General features: G+C 46.1%; 1 protein-coding gene and 2 long non-coding RNA genes across 7 annotated transcripts in view; 2 read left to right on the top strand and 1 right to left on the bottom strand.

Annotated features, from left to right (window-relative positions):
* Window positions 1-356: 356 nt before the first annotated feature.
* Window positions 357-20,027, bottom strand: part of LOC311127203 (ras association domain-containing protein 6-like) — a 49,125-nt gene continuing 29,454 nt past the window's right edge. For 2 of the 4 annotated variants that reach the window (XM_084158997.1, XM_084158996.1), the window contains exons 7-11: window positions 14,547-14,648; window positions 14,326-14,377; window positions 13,728-13,846; window positions 13,509-13,606; window positions 357-2,390 (exon numbers count right to left, since the gene is read on the bottom strand). In XM_084158997.1, coding sequence (XP_084015123.1) covers window positions 2,318-2,390; window positions 13,509-13,606; window positions 13,728-13,846; window positions 14,326-14,377; window positions 14,547-14,648 — 444 coding nt within the window. In that variant the 3' untranslated portion in view covers window positions 357-2,317. The remainder of the gene's footprint in view (window positions 2,391-13,508; window positions 13,607-13,727; window positions 13,847-14,325; window positions 14,378-14,546; window positions 14,649-20,027) is intronic. The other 2 variants (XM_084158999.1, XM_084158998.1) reach the window with 1 other exon arrangement.
* On the top strand, window positions 2,398-7,047 carry LOC311127205. Of its 2 annotated transcripts, XR_014613102.1 has the most exons (4): window positions 2,398-2,632; window positions 3,046-3,321; window positions 3,452-3,595; window positions 4,232-7,047. It is a non-coding gene; the product is annotated as an uncharacterized lncRNA (long non-coding RNA). The 2 variants fall into 2 exon arrangements; XR_014613103.1 differs by having other exon boundaries at window positions 2,398-3,321.
* LOC311127206 lies at window positions 8,121-10,768 on the top strand. Its single transcript, XR_014613104.1, has 2 exons — window positions 8,121-8,840; window positions 9,000-10,768. It is a non-coding gene; the product is annotated as an uncharacterized lncRNA (long non-coding RNA).

The raw sequence follows: 20,027 nt of genomic DNA, 5'->3' as shown, positions 1-20,027 counted from the left end.
TCTCTCTCTCTCTCTCTCTCTCTCTCTCTCACTCTCTCTCTCTCTCTCTCTCTCTCTCTCTCTCTCTCTCTCTCTCTCTCTCTCTCTCTCTCTCTCTCTCTCTCTCACTCACTCACTCTCTCTCTCTCTCTCTCTCTCTCTCTCTCTCTCTCTCTCTCTCTCTCTCTCTCTCTCTCTCTCTCTCTCTCTCTCTCTCTCTCTCTCTCTCTCTCTCTCTCTCTCTCTCTCTGCCTGTCTCACTCTCTCTCTTTTTCTCTTTCTCTGCCTGTCTCTCTGAAATTGGTAAATTGGTGAAAGACTCAGACAGACAGACAGACAGAGACAAACACTTACAGACAGACAGGCGGACACTTACAGACAGGTAAAATCAAATCAAGCTTTATTTATACAGCACATTTCAGACATGGAATGCAACACAATGTTCTTCACAGGAAAAAAGTAACTAAAGTCTGCCTCTCCATGCCTCTTGGTCCTGGGCTTTGGGATAGTTAAAAGGCCAGTGCCAGAGGACCTGAGGGACCTACTGGGTACGTAACTTAAAAACATGTCTGACATGTATTGGGGTGCACCACCGTGGATTGATTTAAAAACCAATAGAAGAATCTAAACATTTATTCTAATACTCACAGGCAGCCAGTGCAGAGACCTTAAAACCGGCGTAATGTCTCTCCGTCTGAGCCAGCCAAGTATTTAAACCGCTAACACAGTACGTATTTTCTCTGAGTTATGTTCACCAAGGGTGACAAAAACTCTCGACCGGTTAAATAGGTTCTAAACCAATCATTTATCATAGATCATTTACCACTTTAACTAAGTGCTGGTGTGGGCCCGAAAACCAGTTTGGAATTCGTCAAAAAATACAGTGGGCACTTTAAAAACCATTCAGCTGTTTGAAAACCAATTTCTCCAGGATCTTGCTTAAGAATGGAAGGTTGGAGATTGGCTGAAAATTGCTAAGAGCTGAATAATCTAGATGACATTTCTTCAGAAGGGGTTTTACCATAGCAGTTTTTAGTGCAGTGGGGAAAGTGCCTGTGAACTGGGAGTGATTAACAATAGCTTGCACTTCTTCAGATATGCAATAAACGTTTTATTAAGAAGTACAGACAGACCACTCTAGTACTGTTAGACCATTGTATCCAATGGAGGTCAATAATCCTTTTCGGCAGATTGACTTCAGATTTCATAACTGTCCCCTGGTCACAAATATGTAAAAAAAATGTTTTGAACCCTTCAAACAGCCCCTGTGACTCCCAATGAAGTCACTTCCTGTAATCGCAGGAAGCCGAAATTCAATGTACGGCCTCCAGATGGGTCACATGGGATAAAAACCTGGAGCATCCGGAGGGAGCTCCCATTGTAAACGACGCCGCCGCTGTCCTTGGGTAATTATATATGATCAGACCATCACTTTATAGGGCTTATTAAAAAGTTAGTCCAGGCCAAGCAATCTGATTGGTCAAAGATGCGTTCCAGCCATGATGTTATTGATCATAATGCCTCCGCTAGCCGCGTGTTGATGAAAAATGACTGAATCACTTCATGATTCAATAGAAACAAACCAATGTACAAACTGGGAGCTAGCTAGCATCTGTTTGTTGTGTTGTGTTAGCATCTATTACAGAAACAGGAGCTAGCTAGCATCTGTTTGTTGTGTTGTCTTAGCATCTATTGCAGAAACAGGAGCTAGCTGTCTAGGTGGAGGGATGACTACTTGTTCTGGTACGAAAAGGGCTTTCTATTAGATGCATCAGGTTCATAGAAAAATATTTACATAGTTAACTTTTCCTATTTTTCTACTTGTTGCTTCCAGTTCATCACTCATCATCATCTGCTGTGTAATTTGACATCAGTTTCAGGTAAACATTGAACAACATCTTCCCTGGATATCTGTTTTCTCCTGCAATCTTTCAGGTTTAGATAATGGTGTAGTATGGTTAGGTCCCAAATGGCACCCTATTCCCTATACAGTGCAAAGGTCAAAAGTAGTGCACTGTGTAGGGAATAGGGGGCCATTTGGGACGCAGAGAGTCTCAGTTTAATATTGAACATCCTTTTCCCTGAACAGTCTGTCCCCTCCTGTAGTCTGTGGACTGTTGTTCTGGTATGTGTTGTGTGAAGTCCAGTCTGTGTGTTGTTCTGGTATGGTCCAGTCTGTGTGTTGTGTGAAGTCCAGTCTGTGTGTTGTGTGAAGTCCAGTCTGTGTGTTGTGTGAAGTCCAGTCTGTGTGTTGTGTGAAGTCCATTCTGTGTGTTGTGTGAAGTCCAGTCTGTGTGTTGTGTAAAGTCCAGTCTGTGTGTTGTGTAAAGTCCAGGCCTCACACCTCTGTCTCTGTCTTGATGATCTTGGAGCTGAGAAACTGAGACAGGACTATCTGCTGCTGGTTGAACCTATGGGACACAAGGACAACACATCACTGTTTAGCTACAGGGGCAACAAGGACAACACATCACTGTTTAGCTACAGGTGACACAAGGACAACACATCACTGTTTAGTGACACAAGGACAACACATCACTGTTTAGCTACAGGTGACACAAGGACAACACATCACTGTTTAGTGACACAAGGACAACACATCACTGTTTAGCTACAGGTGACACAAGGACAACACATCACTGTTTAGCTACAGGTGACACAAAAACAGCACATCATTGTTTAGCTACAGGGGACACAAGGACAACACATCACTGTTTAGCTACAGGGGACACAAGGACAACACATCAATGTTTAGTGACACAAGGACAACACATCACTGTTTAGCTACAGGTGAAACAAGGACAACAGATCACTGTTTAGCTACAGGTGACACAAGGACAACACATCAATGTTTAGTGACACAAGGACAACACATCACTGTATAGTGACACAATGACGACAACATCACTGTTTAGTGACACAAGGACAACACATCACTGTTTAGTGACACAAGGACAACACATCACTGTTTAGTGACACAAGGACAACACATCACTGTTTAGTGACACAAGGACAACACATCACTGTTTAGTGACACAATGACAACACATCACTGTTTAGCTACAGGGGACACAAGGACAACACATCACTGTTTAGTGACACAAGGACAACACATCACTGTTTAGCTACAGGTGACACAAGGACAACACATCACTGTTTAGCTACAGGGGACACAAGGACAACACATCACTGTTTAGTGACACAAGGACAACACATCACTGTATAGTGACACAATGACGACAACATCACTGTTTAGTGACACAAGGACAACACATCACTGTTTAGTGACACAAGGACAACACATCACTGTTTAGTGACACAAGGACAACACATCACTGTTTAGTGACACAAGGACAACACATCACTGTTTAGTGACACAATGACAACACATCACTGTTTAGCTACAGGGGACACAAGGACAACACATCACTGTTTAGTGACACAAGGACAACACATCACTGTTTAGCTACAGGTGACACAAGGACAACACATCACTGTTTAGCTACAGGGGACACAAGGACAACACATCACTGTTTAGCTACAGGGGACACAAAAACAGCACATCACTGTTTAGCTACAGGGGACACAAGGACAACACATCACTGTTTAGCTACAGGTGACACAAGGACAACACATAACTGTTTAGTGACACAAGGACAACACATCACTGTTTAGTGACACAAGGACAACACATCACTGTTTAGCTACAGGTGACACAAGGACAACAGATCACTGTTTAGCTACAGGGGACATAAGGACAACACATCAATGTTTAGTGACACAAGGACAACACATCAATGTTTAGTGACACAATGACGACAACATCACTGTTTAGTGACACAAGGACAACACATCACTGTTTAGTGACACAAGGACAACACATCACTGTATAGTGACACAATGACGACAACATCACTGTTTAGTGACACAAGGACAACACATCACTGTTTAGTGACACAAGGACAACACATCACTGTTTAGCTAAAGGGGACACAAGGACAACACATCACTGTTTAGCTACAGGTGACACAAAAACAGCATGTCACTGTTTAGCTACAGGGACACAAGGACAACACATCACTGTTTAGTGACACAAGGACAACACATCACTGTTTAGCTACAGGGACACAAGGACAACACATCGCTGTTTAGTGACACAAGGACAACACATCACTGTTTAGCTACAGTGGACACAATGACAACACATCACTGTTTAGCGACACAAGGACAACACATCACTGTTTAGCTACAGGGGACACAAGGACAACACATCACTGTTTAGCTACAGGGGACACAAGGACAACATATCACTGTTTAGCTACAGGTGACACAAGGACAACACATCCCTGTTTAGCTACAGGTGACACAAGGACAACACATAGCTGTTTAGTGACACAAGGACAACACATCACTGTTTAGTGACACAAGGACAACACATCACTGTTTAGCTACATGTGACACAAGGACAACACATCACTCTTTAGCTACAGGTGACACAAGGACAACACATCACTGTTTAGTGACACAAGGACAACACATCACTGTTTAGCTACAGGGGACACAAGGACAACACATCACTGTTTAGCTACAGGGGACACAAGGACAACACATCACTGTTTAGCTACAGGTGACACAAGGACAACACATCCCTGTTTAGTGACACAAGGACAACACATCACTGTTTAGTGACACAAGGACAACACATCACTGTTTAGCTACAGGTGACACAAGGACAACACATCACTGTTTAGCTACAGGGGACACAAGGACAACACATCACTGCTTAGCTACAGGGGACACAATGACAACACATCACTGTTTAGCTACAGTGGACACAAGGACAACACATCACTGTTTAGCTACAGGGGACACAAAAACAGCACATCACTGTTTAGCTACAGGGGACACAAGGACAACACATCACTGTTTAGCTACAGTGGACACAAGGACAACACATCACTGTTTAGCTACAGGTGAAACAAGGACAACACATCCCTGTTTAGCTACAGGTGACACAAGGACAACACATAACTGTTTAGTGACACAAGGACAACACATCACTGTTTATTGACACAAGGACAACACATCACTGTTTAGCTACAGGTGACACAAGGACAACACATCTCTCTTTAGCTACAGGGGACACAAGGACAACACATCACTGTTTAGCTACAGGGAACACAAAAACAGCACATCACTGTTTAGCTACACGTGACACAAGGACAACACATCACTGTTTAGCTACAGGGGACACAAAGACAACACATCACTGTTTAGTGACACAAGGACAACACATCACTGTTCAGCTACAGGGGACACAAGGACAACACATCACTGTTTAGCTACAGGTGACACAATGACAACACACCACTGTTTAGTGACACAAGGACAACACACCACTGTTTAGCTACAGGTGACACAAAAACAGCACATCACTGTTTAGCTACAGGTTACACAAGGACAACACATCACTGTTTAGCTACAGGGGACACAAGGACAACACATCCCTGTTTAGCTACAGGTGACACAAGGACAACACATCCATGTTTAGCTACAGGCGACACAAGGACAACACATCACTGTTTAGCTACAGGGGACACAAAAACAGCACATCACTGTTTAGCTACAGGTAACACAAGGACAACACATCACTCTTTAGCTACAGGGGACACAAGGACAACACATCACTGTTTAGCTACAGGTGACACAAGGACAACACATAACTGTTTAGTGACACAATGACAACACATCACTGTTTAGCTACAGGTGACACAAGGTCAACAGATCACTGTTTAGCTACAGGGGACATAAGGACAACACATCAATGTTTAGTGACACAAGGACAACACATCAATGTTTAGTGACACAATGACGACAACATCACTGTTTAGTGACACAAGCACAACACATCACTGTTTAGTGACACAAGGACAACACATCACTGTATAGTGACACAATGACGACAACATCACTGTTTAGTGACACAAGGACAACACATCACTGTTTAGTGACACAAGGACAACACATCACTGTTTAGCTAAAGGGGACACAAGGACAACACATCACTGTTTAGCTACAGGGGACACAAGGACAACACATCACTGTTTAGCTACAGGTGACACAAAAACAGCATGTCACTGTTTAGCTACAGGGACACAAGGACAACACATCACTGTTTAGTGACACAAGGACAACACATCACTGTTTAGCTACAGGGACACAAGGACAACACATCGCTGTTTAGTGACACAAGGACAACACATCACTGTTTAGCTACAGTGGACACAAGGACAACACATCACTGTTTAGCGACACAAGGACAACACATCACTGTTTAGCTACAGGGGACACAAGGACAACACATCACTGTTTAGCTACAGGGGACACAAGGACAACACATCACTGTTTAGCTACAGGTGACACAAGGACAACACATCCCTGTTTAGCTACAGGTGACACAAGGACAACACATAGCTGTTTAGTGACATAAGGACAACACATCAATGTTTAGTGACACAAGGACAACACATCACTGTTTAGCTACATGTGACACAAGGACAACACATCACTCTTTAGCTACAGGTGACACAAGGACAACACATCACTGTTTAGTGACACAAGGACAACACATCACTGTTTAGCTACAGTGGACACAAGGACAACACATCACTGTTTAGCTACAGGTGAAACAAGGACAACACATCCCTGTTTAGCTACAGGTGACACAAGGACAACACATAACTGTTTAGTGACACAAGGACAACACATCACTGTTTATTGACACAAGGACAACACATCACTGTTTAGCTACAGGTGACACAAGGACAACACATCTCTCTTTAGCTACAGGGGACACAAGGACAACACATCACTGTTTAGCTACAGGGAACACAAAAACAGCACATCACTGTTTAGCTACACGTGACACAAGGACAACACATCACTGTTTAGCTACAGGGGACACAAAGACAACACATCACTGTTTAGTGACACAAGGACAACACATCACTGTTCAGCTACAGGGGACACAAGGACAACACATCACTGTTTAGCTACAGGTGACACAATGACAACACACCACTACTTTAGTGACACAAGGACAACACACCACTGTTTAGCTACAGGTTACACAAGGACAACACATCACTGTTTAGCTACAGGGGACACAAGGACAACACATCCCTGTTTAGCTACAGGTGACACAAGGACAACACATCCATGTTTAGCTACAGGCGACACAAGGACAACACATCACTGTTTAGCTACAGGGGACACAAAAACAGCACATCACTGTTTAGCTACAGGTAACACAAGGACAACACATCACTCTTTAGCTACAGGGGACACAAGGACAACACATCACTGTTTAGCTACAGGTGACACAAGGACAACACATAACTGTTTAGTGACACAATTACAACACATTACTGTTCAGCTACAGGGGACACAAGGACAACACATCACTGTTTAGCTATAGGCGACACAAGGACAACACCTCACTGTTTAGCTATAGGCGACACAAGGACAACACATCCCTGTTTAGTGACACAAGGACAACACATCACTGTTTAGCTACAGGTGACACAAAAACAGCACATCACTGTTTAGCTACAGGTGACACAAGCACAACACATCACTGTTTAGCTACAGGTGACACAAGGACAACACATCCCTGTTTAGCTACAGGCGACACAAGGACAACAAATCACTGTTTAGCTACAGGCGACACAAGGACAACACATCACTGTTTAGCTACAGGCGACACAAGGACAACACATCACTGTTTAGCTACAGGGGACACAAGGACAACACATCACTGTTTAGTGACACAAGGACAACACATAACTGTTTAGTGACACAAGGACAACACATCACTGTTTAGCTACAGGCGACACAAGGACAACACATCCCTGTTTAGTGACATGAGGACAACACATAACTGTTTAGTGACACAAGGACAACACATCACTGTTTAGCTACAGGTGACTCAAGGACAACACATCACTGTTTAGCTAAAGGGGACACAAGGACAACACATCACTGTTTAGCTACAGGTGACCCAATGACAACACATCACTGTTTAGCTACAGGTGACACAAAAACAGCACATCACTTTTTAGCTACAGGTTACACAAGGACAACACATCACTGTTTAGCTACAGGTTACACAAGGACAACACATCACTGTTTAGCTACAGGGGACACAAGGACAACACATCCCTGTTTAGCTACAGGTGACACAAGGACAACACATCCATGTTTAGCTACAGTCGACACAAGGACAACACATCACTGTTTAGCTACAGGGGACACAAAAACAGCACATCACTGTTTAGCTACAGGTAACACAAGGACAACACATCACTCTTTAGCTACAGGGGACACAAGGACAACACATCACTGTTTAGCTACAGGTGACACAAGGACAACACATAACTGTTTAGTGACACAATGACAACACATTACTGTTCAGATACAGGGGACACAAGGACAACACATCACTGTTTAGCTATAGGCGACACAAGGACAACACCTCACTGTTTAGCTATAGGCGACACAAGGACAACACATCCCTGTTTAGTGACACAAGGACAACACATCACTGTTTAGCTACAGGTGACACAAAAACAGCACATCACTGTTTAGCTACAGGTGACACAAGCACAACACATCACTGTTTAGCTACAGGTGACACAAGGACAACACATCCCTGTTTAGCTACAGGCGACACAAGGACAACAAATCACTGTTTAGCTACAGGCGACACAAGGACAACACATCACTGTTTAGCTACAGGCGACACAAGGACAACACATCACTGTTTAGCTACAGGGGACACAAGGACAACACATCACTGTTTAGTGACACAGGGACAACACATAACTGTTTAGTGACACAAGGACAACACATCACTGTTTAGCTACAGGCGACACAAGGACAACACATCCCTGTTTAGTGACATGAGGACAACACATAACTGTCTAGTGACACAAGGACAACACATCACTGTTTAGCTACAGGTGACACAAGGACAACACATCACTGTTTAGCTAAAGGGGACACAAGGACAACACATCACTGTTTAGCTACAGGTGACACAATGACAACACATCACTGTTTAGCTACAGGTGACACAAAAACAGCACATCACTGTTTAGCTACAGGTTACACAAGGACAACACATCACTGTTTAGCTACAGGTGACACAAGGACAACACATCACTGTTTAGCTACAGGTGACACAAGGACAACACATCACTGTTTAGCTACAGATGACACAAGGACAACACATCCCTGTTTAGCTACAGGTGACACAAGGACAACACATCCATGTTTAGCTACAGGCGACACAAGGACAACACATCACTGTTTAGCTACAGGGGACACAAAAACAGCACATCACTGTTTAGCTACAGGTGACACAAGGACAACACCTCACTGTTTAGCTATAGGTGACACAAGGACAACACATCACTGTTTAGCTACAGGTGACACAAAAACAGCACATCACTGTTTAGCTACAGGTGACACAAGGACAACACATCCCTGTTTAGCTACAGGCGACACAAGGACAACACATCCCTGTTTAGCTACAGGCGACACAAGGACAACACATCACTGTTTAGCTACAGGGGACACAAGGACAACACATCACTGTTTAGTGACACAAGGACAACACATAACTGTTTAGTGACACAAGGACAACACATCACTGTTTAGCTACAGGTGACACAAGGACAACACATCCCTGTTTAGTGACACAAGGACAACACATCACTGTTTAGTGACACAAGGACAACACATCACGGTTTAGCTACAGGTGACAGAAGGACAACACATCACTGTTTAGCTAAAGTGGACACAAGGACAACACATCACTGTTTAGCTACAGGTGACACAAGGACAACACATCACTGTTTAGCTACAGGTGACACAAGTACAACACATCCCTGTTTAGTGACACAAGGACAACACATCACTGTTTAGTGACACAAGGACAACACATCACTGTTTAGCTACAGTTGACACAAGGACAACACATCACTGTTTAGTGACACAAGGACAACACATCCTTGTTTAGTGACACAAGGACAACACATCACTGTTTAGCTACAGGTGACACAAGGACAACACATCCCTGTTTAGTGGCACAAGGACAACACATCCCTGTTTAGTGACACAAGGACAACACATCACTGTTTAGTGACACAAGGACAACACATCCCTGTTTAGTGACACAAGGACAATACATCACTGTTCAGTGACACAAGGACAACACATCACTGTTTAGTGACACAAGGACAACACATCACTGTTTAGTGACACAAGGACAACACATCACTGTTTAGCTACAGGCGACACAAGGACAACACATCACTGTTTATCTACAGGGGACACAAGGACAACACATCACTGTTTAGCTACAGGGGACACAAGGACAACACATCACTGTTTAGCTACAGGTGACACAAGGACAACACATCACTGTTTAGTGACACACGGACAACACATTACTGTTTAGCTACAGGTGACTCAAGGACAACATATCCCTGTTTAGTGACACAAGGACAACACATCACTGTTTAGTGACACAATGACAACACATCACTGTTTAGCTACAGTTGACACAAGGACAACACATCACTGTTTAGTGACACAAGGACAACACATCCTTGTTTAGTGACACAAGGACAACACATCACTGTTTAGCTACAGGTGACACAAGGACAACACATCCCTGTTTAGTGGCACAAGGACAACACATCCCTGTTTAGTGACACAAGGACAACACATCACTGTTTAGTGACACAAGGACAACACATCCCTGTTTAGTGACACAAGGACAATACATCACTGTTCAGTGACACAAGGACAACACATCACTGTTTAGTGACACAATGACAACACATCACTGTTTATAATAATAATAATATGCCATTTAGCAGACGCTTTTATCCAAAGCGACTTACAGTCATGCGTGCATACATTTTTGTGTATGGGTGGTCCCGGGGATCGAACCCACTACCTTGGCGTTACAAGCGCCGTGCTCTACCAGCTGAGCTACAGAGGACCACCTCTGTTTAGTGACACAAGGACAACACATCACTCTTTATCTACAGGCGACACAAGGATAACACATTACTGTTTAGCTACAGGTGACACAAGGACAACACATCACTGTTTAGTGACACAAGGACAACACATCACTGTTTAGCTACAGGTGACACAAGGACAACACATCACCAGGGACGGCTTGTTCAATAGGGCGATATGGGCGACGCACTGCCAAACGGGAAAAGGAAGGGATTTTTTTTCTAATCAATTATATCACGGCAACAGCAGTTATCAGTGTTCACGTCTGATCTGCCAGCCACTAAATGTCAAATCAGGCTAAAGTCGTGCTTCAAATGGCCCCGCCCGTTTTTGGGGCGATTTCAGTCAAGTTGAAAATCGCCCAGAAGTCTCTCATAGCCTGTCATGTAAAATCTATTTTTTTCACATTTCAAAGCTTTCAATACATTCTCTATGGGTGTCTGTGGGCTTGCACTTACGCGCTTTCGTCATACGTGACGTAACGTTGAACGTAACTAAGACAATGGCGGCTAGAAGCGTCTCTGTTGCGACCTGCAGTGCGGCGTTATTTTATGTTTTTAATTTGTAGACTTAGTTTACAAACATTCTGCCAACCATGGATTTCCAGTGGTTGGTTTTGGACTGATCTTGTTGATCGTGTACATACCCGCTACGAACGGACTAAATAATGAAAACGCTGCTGGCAGCTGAATCCCAATACAGCTGGGAGACTTGGCTGGATGAGTCCCGGACAGAGAAGTGGAGCCGGCCACCTTCACCCTGGTCAGAGCGGACCGCGATCCTGGTAAGAGAGCGACTCTGTACCCCGACATTGAACTGCTTTCTGTGTCATTGCGACCTTACTATCAATTCAATTCAATTTAAGGGCTTTATTGGCATGGGAAACGTGTGTTAACATTGCCAAAGCAAGGGAAGTAGATAGTAAACAAAAGTGAAATAAACAATAAATATTAACAGTAAACATTACACTCAGAAGTTTCAAAAGAATAAAGACATTTCAAATGTCATATTATGTATATATACAGTGTTGTTACAATGTGCAAATAGTTAAAGTACAAATGGGAAAATAAATAAACATAAATATGGGTTGTATTTACAATGGTGTTTGTTCTTCACTGGTTGCCCTTTTCTTGTGGCAACAGGTCACAAATCTTGCAGCTGTGATGGCACACTGTGGTTTTTCACCCAGTAGATAAGGGAGTTTATCAAAATTGGGTTTGTTTTCGAATTCTTTGTGGATCGCTGTAATCTGAGGGAAATATGTGTCTCTAATATGGTCATACATTTGGCAGGAGGTTAGGAAGTGCAGCTCAGTTTCCACCTCATTTTGTGGGCAGTGTGCACATAGCCTGTCTTCTCTTGAGAGCCAGGTCTGCCTACGGCGGCCTTTCTCAATAGCAAGGCTATGGTCACTGAGTCTGTACATAGTCAAAGCTTTCATTAAGTTTGGGTCAGTCACAGTGGTCAGGTATTCTGCCACTGTGTACTCTCTGTTTAGGGCCAAATAGCATTCTAGTTTGCTCTGTTTTTTTGTTTGTTCTTTCCAATGTGTCAAGTAATTCTCTTTTTGTTTTCTCATGATTTGGTTGGGTCTAATTGTGTTGTTGTTGTTGTTGTTGTTGTTGTCCTGGGGCTGTGTGGGGTCTGTTTGTGTTTGTGAACAGAGGCCCAGGACAAGCTTACTTAGGGGACTCTTCTCCAAGTTCATCTCTCTGTAGGTGATGGCTTTGTTATGGAAGGTTTGGGAATCGCTTCCTTTTAAGTGGTTACTATCTGCCCCGTGAGTTCCCCCAATTGTTTGTTACCGTTGTGTACTGTTGATAATCACAAGTTTACTGGAGAACTGAGACCAAGTAGAGACTTTGGACAGGGTGGATATGGTATAAGAAAGGCAGTTTATTCAGAGGTAAAGATATCTGGAATCGCGTGCACGGACTCGTGCACGTGTGTAGGTCACCTAAATCATCAGAAAAATTGCCCCTCCTGAGAATTTTTTCAGGAGCCGCCACTGCACATCACTGTTTAGTGACACAAGGACAACACATCCCTGTTTAGCTACAGGTGACACAAGGACAACACATCACTGTTTAGTGACACAAGGACAACACATCACTGTTTAGTGACACAAGGAGAACACATCTTTGTTTAGCTACAGGTGACACAAGGACAACACATCACTGTTTAGTGACACAAGGACAACACATCACTGTTTAGTGACACAAGGAGAACACATCACTGTTTAGTGACACAAGGAGAACACATCTTTGTTTAGCTACAGGTGACAGAGTAAACACGGTACGGTTTAGATTCCAGATGGAACCAGTTGACCTACAGCGCATGTTAACTCATCGTTACACCCAGAACCAAGTCATTCACTCTCTGTTCCCCTCTACTTTAGGTAACAGTTAGGCTACTGGAACTTCTTCATAACTCACTTGGTGATGATTCTCTGCACCTCTCTGTTCTCCTCTTCCTTCAGCTTCACTAGAACCCCCTCCAGGATGGGCAGCTCCAGGTTTAGGTACTGGGCCACCTGGGCAGAGAGCGGAGCCAGTCATAGCCAGGAGTTAGCACACTGGTTATCAAACTGAAGTGTGTAGTTAGTGTCCAAAACTCATTCTGGCCCCAAAACCCTGCTGAAGAAAGACACTCACATCGTTGCTGACTTCCTCTTCATCTCTGTCCATGAGGAACATCTTCATGATGTTCTCCGCTGGGCCCTGGAGAACCCTCTCCCACAGTGGCAGGTCTGAATCAGACAGCTTCTTCTTCTCTATAGGAGGAAACAGACAGACACTATTAACCCTATCCCTGGAGAACCCTGGAGAACCCTAACCGTGGAGAACCCTAACCATGGAGATCCCTAACCCTGGTGAACCCTGGAGAACCCTAACCCTGGAGAACCCTAACCCTGGAGAACCCTGGATAACCCTAACCCTGGAGAACCCTAACTGTGGAGAACCCTAGCCCTGGAGAACCCTCGAGAACCCTAACCCTGGAGAACCCTAACCCTGGAGAACCCTGGATAACCCTAACCCTGGAGAACCTTAACCCTGGAGAACCCTGGAGAAGCCTAACCCTGGAGAACCCTAACCCTGGAGAACCCTGGAGAACCCTAACCCTGGAGAACCCTAACCCTGGAGAACCCTGGAGAACCCTAACCCTGGAGAACCCTAACCCTGGAGAACCCTAACCCTGGAGAACCCTAACTGCAGCATCAGTGGTGTTATGAAAGAGAATGATACAACGTACCTCCGCTTTGATGAACACAGTAGAGGGCGAACTCATTAGGATCATTCTCTATCTGCAACACAAAGTGGAAACACACCGGTAATGGATCCAAACCAGAAGCCTTCCCTCAAGTGATCTAATAACAGTACAATACAGTTTGTAGTTAGAATTATTACCTTTGCATTTTTCAAATATATTCTAGCATATTGTTATTAATGAACTGGTAATTTGATACAATTCACCTTGAATTTCTGAAGGAGCTGTGATATGACCTGATGTGTTGTCATTTTGCTGTTGATGCGGACATTAGTGGATGTTCCATAGGATGGGGTGAATATAGATGTCTGGAGAGAGAGAAAGAGAGAGAGAGAGAGGGGAGAGAGAGAGAGAGAGAGGGGGGAGAAAGAAAGAGATGGAAGAGAGAGCGAGAGAGGGAGAAAGAGAGGGGAAAGAGAAATAGAGGGGAGAGAGAAAGAGAGAGAGACTTTTGACTTTTTGTCTTTCTTTAGTGATACATCCTCAATTCATTAAAACCTCACCCCCCCCTCCACCCCCCTTTAAAAAACAAACATCCCCTGTACTGCATGCTCACCTTGCCCTCTACCCCACGATACAAAACAACACCACACATCACAATGACCCAAACCTCACCACTTCTACAACCGTATATCCAACCCATCTTCCCCAGCTGTACAGACAGCCCCCCCAACACACCATATCTCCTGAAACATCTCCACACTGTTTATCATTTTATAGAACTCAAATTCCACCCTAAGGCGCGCAGAGACCATCCCATGAACTAATAGTAAAGGGTCTGTTATCCCCCCACCTTTGACCCTGTTCCTCCTTGTTAGCCAAATAGCCAACTTTGCCTGAGCAAACAGAAAATTCAACAACACACATTTGTCCTTTTCCTTATTTGAATACCTGTACCCCATTATAAACCTCCCGACAGTAAACTCCACCCCCAACCTCTCACACAGACATTCCAACTGAGACATTAATGGCATTAACCTGGCGCACACAGAAAATACATGGTGCCCAGTTTCACTCATGACACAGAAAGGACAAAAAGACAGAAAGGTTCAACCCGTGCCAACCAGCTGTTAGTGGCCAGGGCTCCATGTAGAACCCTCCGCTGGAGGTCCCCTGACCTCTTTGGTACTGGGAATTTGTAGAGCCCCCTCCATCTAATACCCACCATACTCTCCGGCCCACATACCCTCTGCCAATGATGTGCCTTCACTCCTGTTAGGCTCCTAATGTTCCTCACCTTAATGCAGAGGTTGTTGAGGGCTTTACCTCCCACCCCCTCAAACTCCCCCAGGCTCGGAGTGTTAAAATCTAAAGTCCTCCAGACCCCTTGCCAGTCCCCAGTCTCTGCCGTCACCTGCAGTGGTGGAAACATTGGTGGCCCCTCCCCCTTTGGCCGCTCAAACACCCCCCGTTACCGACTCAGTCAGTGCCTCCTGGGAACAGCTGCCAGTCCAACCCTAATCCGCCAGCTCTCCTCAGCAGCGCGCATGCTGGTTCCCTCCAGCCGACATCAGTATGAAAAGAAGGTTGACGACATTCGATCCTCGTTTGTTAAGTCTAATGACACTGCTGGTCCTACTCACACTGCCCTACCCTATGCTTTGACTTCTTTCTCCCCTCTCTCTCCAGATAAAATCCTGCGACTTGTGACTGCAGGCCGCCCAACAACCTGCCCGCTTGACCCCATCCCCTCCTCTCTTCTCCAGACCATCTCCGGTGACCTTCTCCCCTACCTCACCTCGCTGATCAACTCATCCTTGACCGCTGGCCATGTCCCTTCCGTCTTCAAGAGAGCGAGAGTTGCTCCCCTTCTCAAGAAACCAACACTCGATCCCACTGATGTCAACAACTACAGACCAGTATCCCTTCTTTCTTTTCTTTCCAAAACTATTGAGCGTGCCGTCTTTAGCCAACTCTCTTGCTATCTCTCTCAGAATGACCTTCTTGATCCAAACCAGTCAGGTTTCAGGACTGGTCATTCAACTGAGACTGCTCTTCTCTGTGTCACGGAGGCTCTCCGCACTGCTAAAGCTAACTCTCTCTCCTCTGCTCTTGTCCTTCTAGACCTGTCTGCTGCCTTTGATACTGTGAACCATCAGATCCTCCTCTCCACCCTCTCCGAGCTGGGCATCTCCGGCGCGGCTCACTCCTGGATTGCGTCCTACCTGACCGGTCGCTCCTACCAAGTGGCGTGGCGAGAAGCTGTCCCCGCACCACGTGCTCTCACCACTGGTGTCCCCCAGGGCTCAGTTCTAGGCCCTCTCCTTTTCTCCCTATACACCAAGTCACTTGGCTCTGTCATATCCTCACATGGCCTCTCCTATCATTGCTACGCTGACGATACACAACTAATCTTCTCCTTTCCCCCTTCTGATAACCAGGTGGCGAATCGCATCTCTGCATGTCTGGCAGACATATCAGTATGGATGACGGATCACCACCTCAAGCTGAACCCTGGCAAGACGGAGCTGCTCTTCCTCCCGGGGAAGGACTGCCCGTTCCATGATCTCGCCATCACGGTTGACAACTCCGCTGTGTCCTCCTCCCAGAGTGCGAAGAGCCTAGGCGTGACCCTGGACAACACCCTGTCGTTCTCCGCCAACATCAAGGCGGTGACCCGCTCCTGCAGGTTCATGCTCTACAACATTCGGAGAGTACGACCCTGCCTTACACAGGAAGCGGCACAGGTCCTAATCCAGGCACTTGTCATCTCCCATCTGGACTACTGCAACTCGCTGTTGGCTGGCCTCCCTGCCTGTGCCATTAAACCCCTACAACTCATCCAGAATGTCGCAGCCCGTCTGGTGTTCAACCTTCCCAAGTTCTCTCACGTCACCCCCCTCCTCCGCACACTCCACTGGCTTCCAGTTGAAGCTTGCATCCGCTACAAGACCATGGTGCTTGCCTATGGAGCAGTGAGGGGAACGGCACCTCTGTACCTTCGGGCTCTGATCAGTCCCTACACCCAAACGAGGGCATTGCGTTCATCCACCTCTGGCCTGCTGGCTCCCCTTCCTCTGCGGAAGCATAGTTCCCGCTCAGCCCAGTCAAAACTGTTCGCTGCTCTGGCACCCCAATGGTGGAACAAGCTCCCTCACGACGCCAGGACAGCAGAGTCACTCACCACCTTCCGGAGACATTTGAAACCCCACCTCTTTAAGGAATACCTGGGATAGGATAAAGTAATCCCCCCCCCAAAAAAATTGTAAAGTGGTTATCCCACTGGCTATAGGGTGAACGCACCAATTGGTGAGTCGCTCTGGATAAGAGCGTCTGCTAAATGACGTAAATGTGCCCTTGAGCAAGGCACTTAACCCTAATTGCTCCTGTAAGTCGCTCTGGATAAGAGCGTCTGCTAAATGACTAAAATGTAAAATGTAAATGTCTCTGAGCCGCCTTTAGTCGGAATGCAGCCACCCTGCTCTCCAGTTCCACCAGGCCCTGTTCTCCTTCATGTATGGACATATACAACACTGCCGTCCTCAGCCAGTGATGGCCCGACCAGAAAAAGTCCACCAGCTTGCGTTGCAGGTCTGCGAGCAGCCCGGCGGGGGGGTTGAGGACAGCCAGTTTATGCCACAGGGAAGATGCCACCAGGTTGTTGATTATCAGCACCCTCCCTCTATATGACACTTGGGACAGGAGCCACCTCCACCTGGCCAGTCTTGACACCACTGTCTTTGACAGCCCCTCAGAGTTCTTCCTGACCCACCTCTCCGAGCCCAAATACACCCCCAAAATTTTAAGCCCTTCACAACCCCACTGCAAACCCCCTGGAAGCAGAGGTGGGGCCCTATCCCTCCATGTCCCACATAACAGAGCTTTGTTCTTGCCCCAGTTTACCTTAGCTGACAAAGCTCCCTCATACACCTTCAGACTAGTCTCTAGTGCCTGCATATCCTGCCCATCCCTGACCATCACAGAAACGTAATCTGCATACGCTGACACTGCTATGCCTGTCCAGCACACCCATGTCTGTCCAGCACACTCCCTGCAGTCTCCTGCGTAGCAGGCCCCAACAACTAGTGTATATAACTGCCCCGATAGAGAGCATCCTTGTCTAATGCCCCGCCTCAACCAGACTGTCCTACTGAGCCCCCCTCCCACCTTGACCATACATGACGCCCCAGCATACAACATCTTCACACAGGCCAAAATAATTTCCCCAAACCCAAACATCACATTAAACAGATACTCATGGTCCACTCTATCAAAAGCCTTCTCTTGGTCTAAAGAGACCAGTCCAAAGTTCACATTAGAAACTCTCGACAAGCCCAACATGTCCCTGATTAAGAACAGGTTGTCCGTGATTAAGCGTCCCGGTACACAATATGTCTGGTCCTTGTGTACTATAGAGTCCAGATGGGACTTCAGTCTGTTAGCGAGGACCTTGGCAAATATCTTGTAGTCCGCAATGAGCAATGCCACAGGCCTTCAGTTCTTAAGTCCCCTTTCTTGGGCAGGAGAGTCAGAGCCGCCCACGCAAAATAAGTCCAGTCAAATTATTCCCCAGAATGATTTTTATAAAACTCCACTGGGAGTCCATCGACCCCCGGGGCACGGCCGGGGGACATCTGGGTTACGGTCTCTGCCAGTTCATGGGACAACAGGGGAATGTCCAGATCATCCCTCTGTGCCAGAGAGAGCTTAGGGAGTTCTGCAAACAAAACCTGAGCATACATAGGATCACACAGTTCTGCCCTATACAACTCAGTATAAAACTCCACGGTCCGCTCCCGCATCTCCCCCACCACAGAGGTCACCCGCCCATCTGACAGCCGTAGACAATGCATACCCTTGGCTTCACCGCTCTGACTTTCCAAACCAAAGAAGGAGGAGCTGGGAGCATCCATCTCCTTGAGCATGGAGAACCTAGCTCTTACAAATGCTCCCTTTGCTTTAACCTGGAAGAAACTGTCCAGGTCCCTACGTAGTTCAGCTAGATTAGCCTGGAGGCCTACATTGCCTTGCCCCACCAGCTCTACCTCCATCACTAGACCCAGCCTCATCTACACCACCATCCATGACATGACTAGACCCAGTCTCATCTACACCACCATCCATGACATCACTAGGCCCAGCCTCATCTACACCACCATCCAGCCTCTGCAGCCTGCGTCTCATGGCCCCCTTCACGTTGACCTCGATTTCCCCCACTGGTGCTTGATCCCTCACCTTGTCTACGGCCTTTATGTGGGCACGCAAAGCTCTTATGCCCCAAATCCCCACACTCAAAGCTCTTATGCCCCAAATCCCCACACTCAAAGCTCTTATGCCCCAAATCCCCACACTCAAAGCTCTTATGCCCCAAATCCCCACACTCAAAGCTCTTATGCACCAAATCCCCACACTCAAAGCTCTTATGCCCCAAATCCCCCCACTCAAAGCTCTTATGCCCCAAATCCCCCCACTCAAAGCTCTTATGCCCCAAATCCCCACACTCAAAGCTCTTATGCCCCAAATCCCCCCACTCAAAGCTCTTATGCCCCAAATCCCCCACACTCAAAGCTCTTATGCCCCAAATCCCCACACTCAAAGCTCTTATGCCCCAAATCCCCACACTCAAAGCTCTTATGCACCAAATCCCCACACTCAAAGCTCTTATGCCCCAAATCCCCCCACTCAAAGCTCTTATGCCCCAAATCCCCCCACTCAAAGCTCTTATGCCCCAAATCCCCACACTCAAA

This window comes from Coregonus lavaretus, assembly GCF_964263955.1.
Source record: "Coregonus lavaretus genome assembly, chromosome: 4".
NCBI classification, from domain to species: domain Eukaryota; kingdom Metazoa; phylum Chordata; class Actinopteri; order Salmoniformes; family Salmonidae; genus Coregonus; species Coregonus lavaretus.
This window is presented reverse-complemented; position numbering and strand designations above follow the sequence as displayed.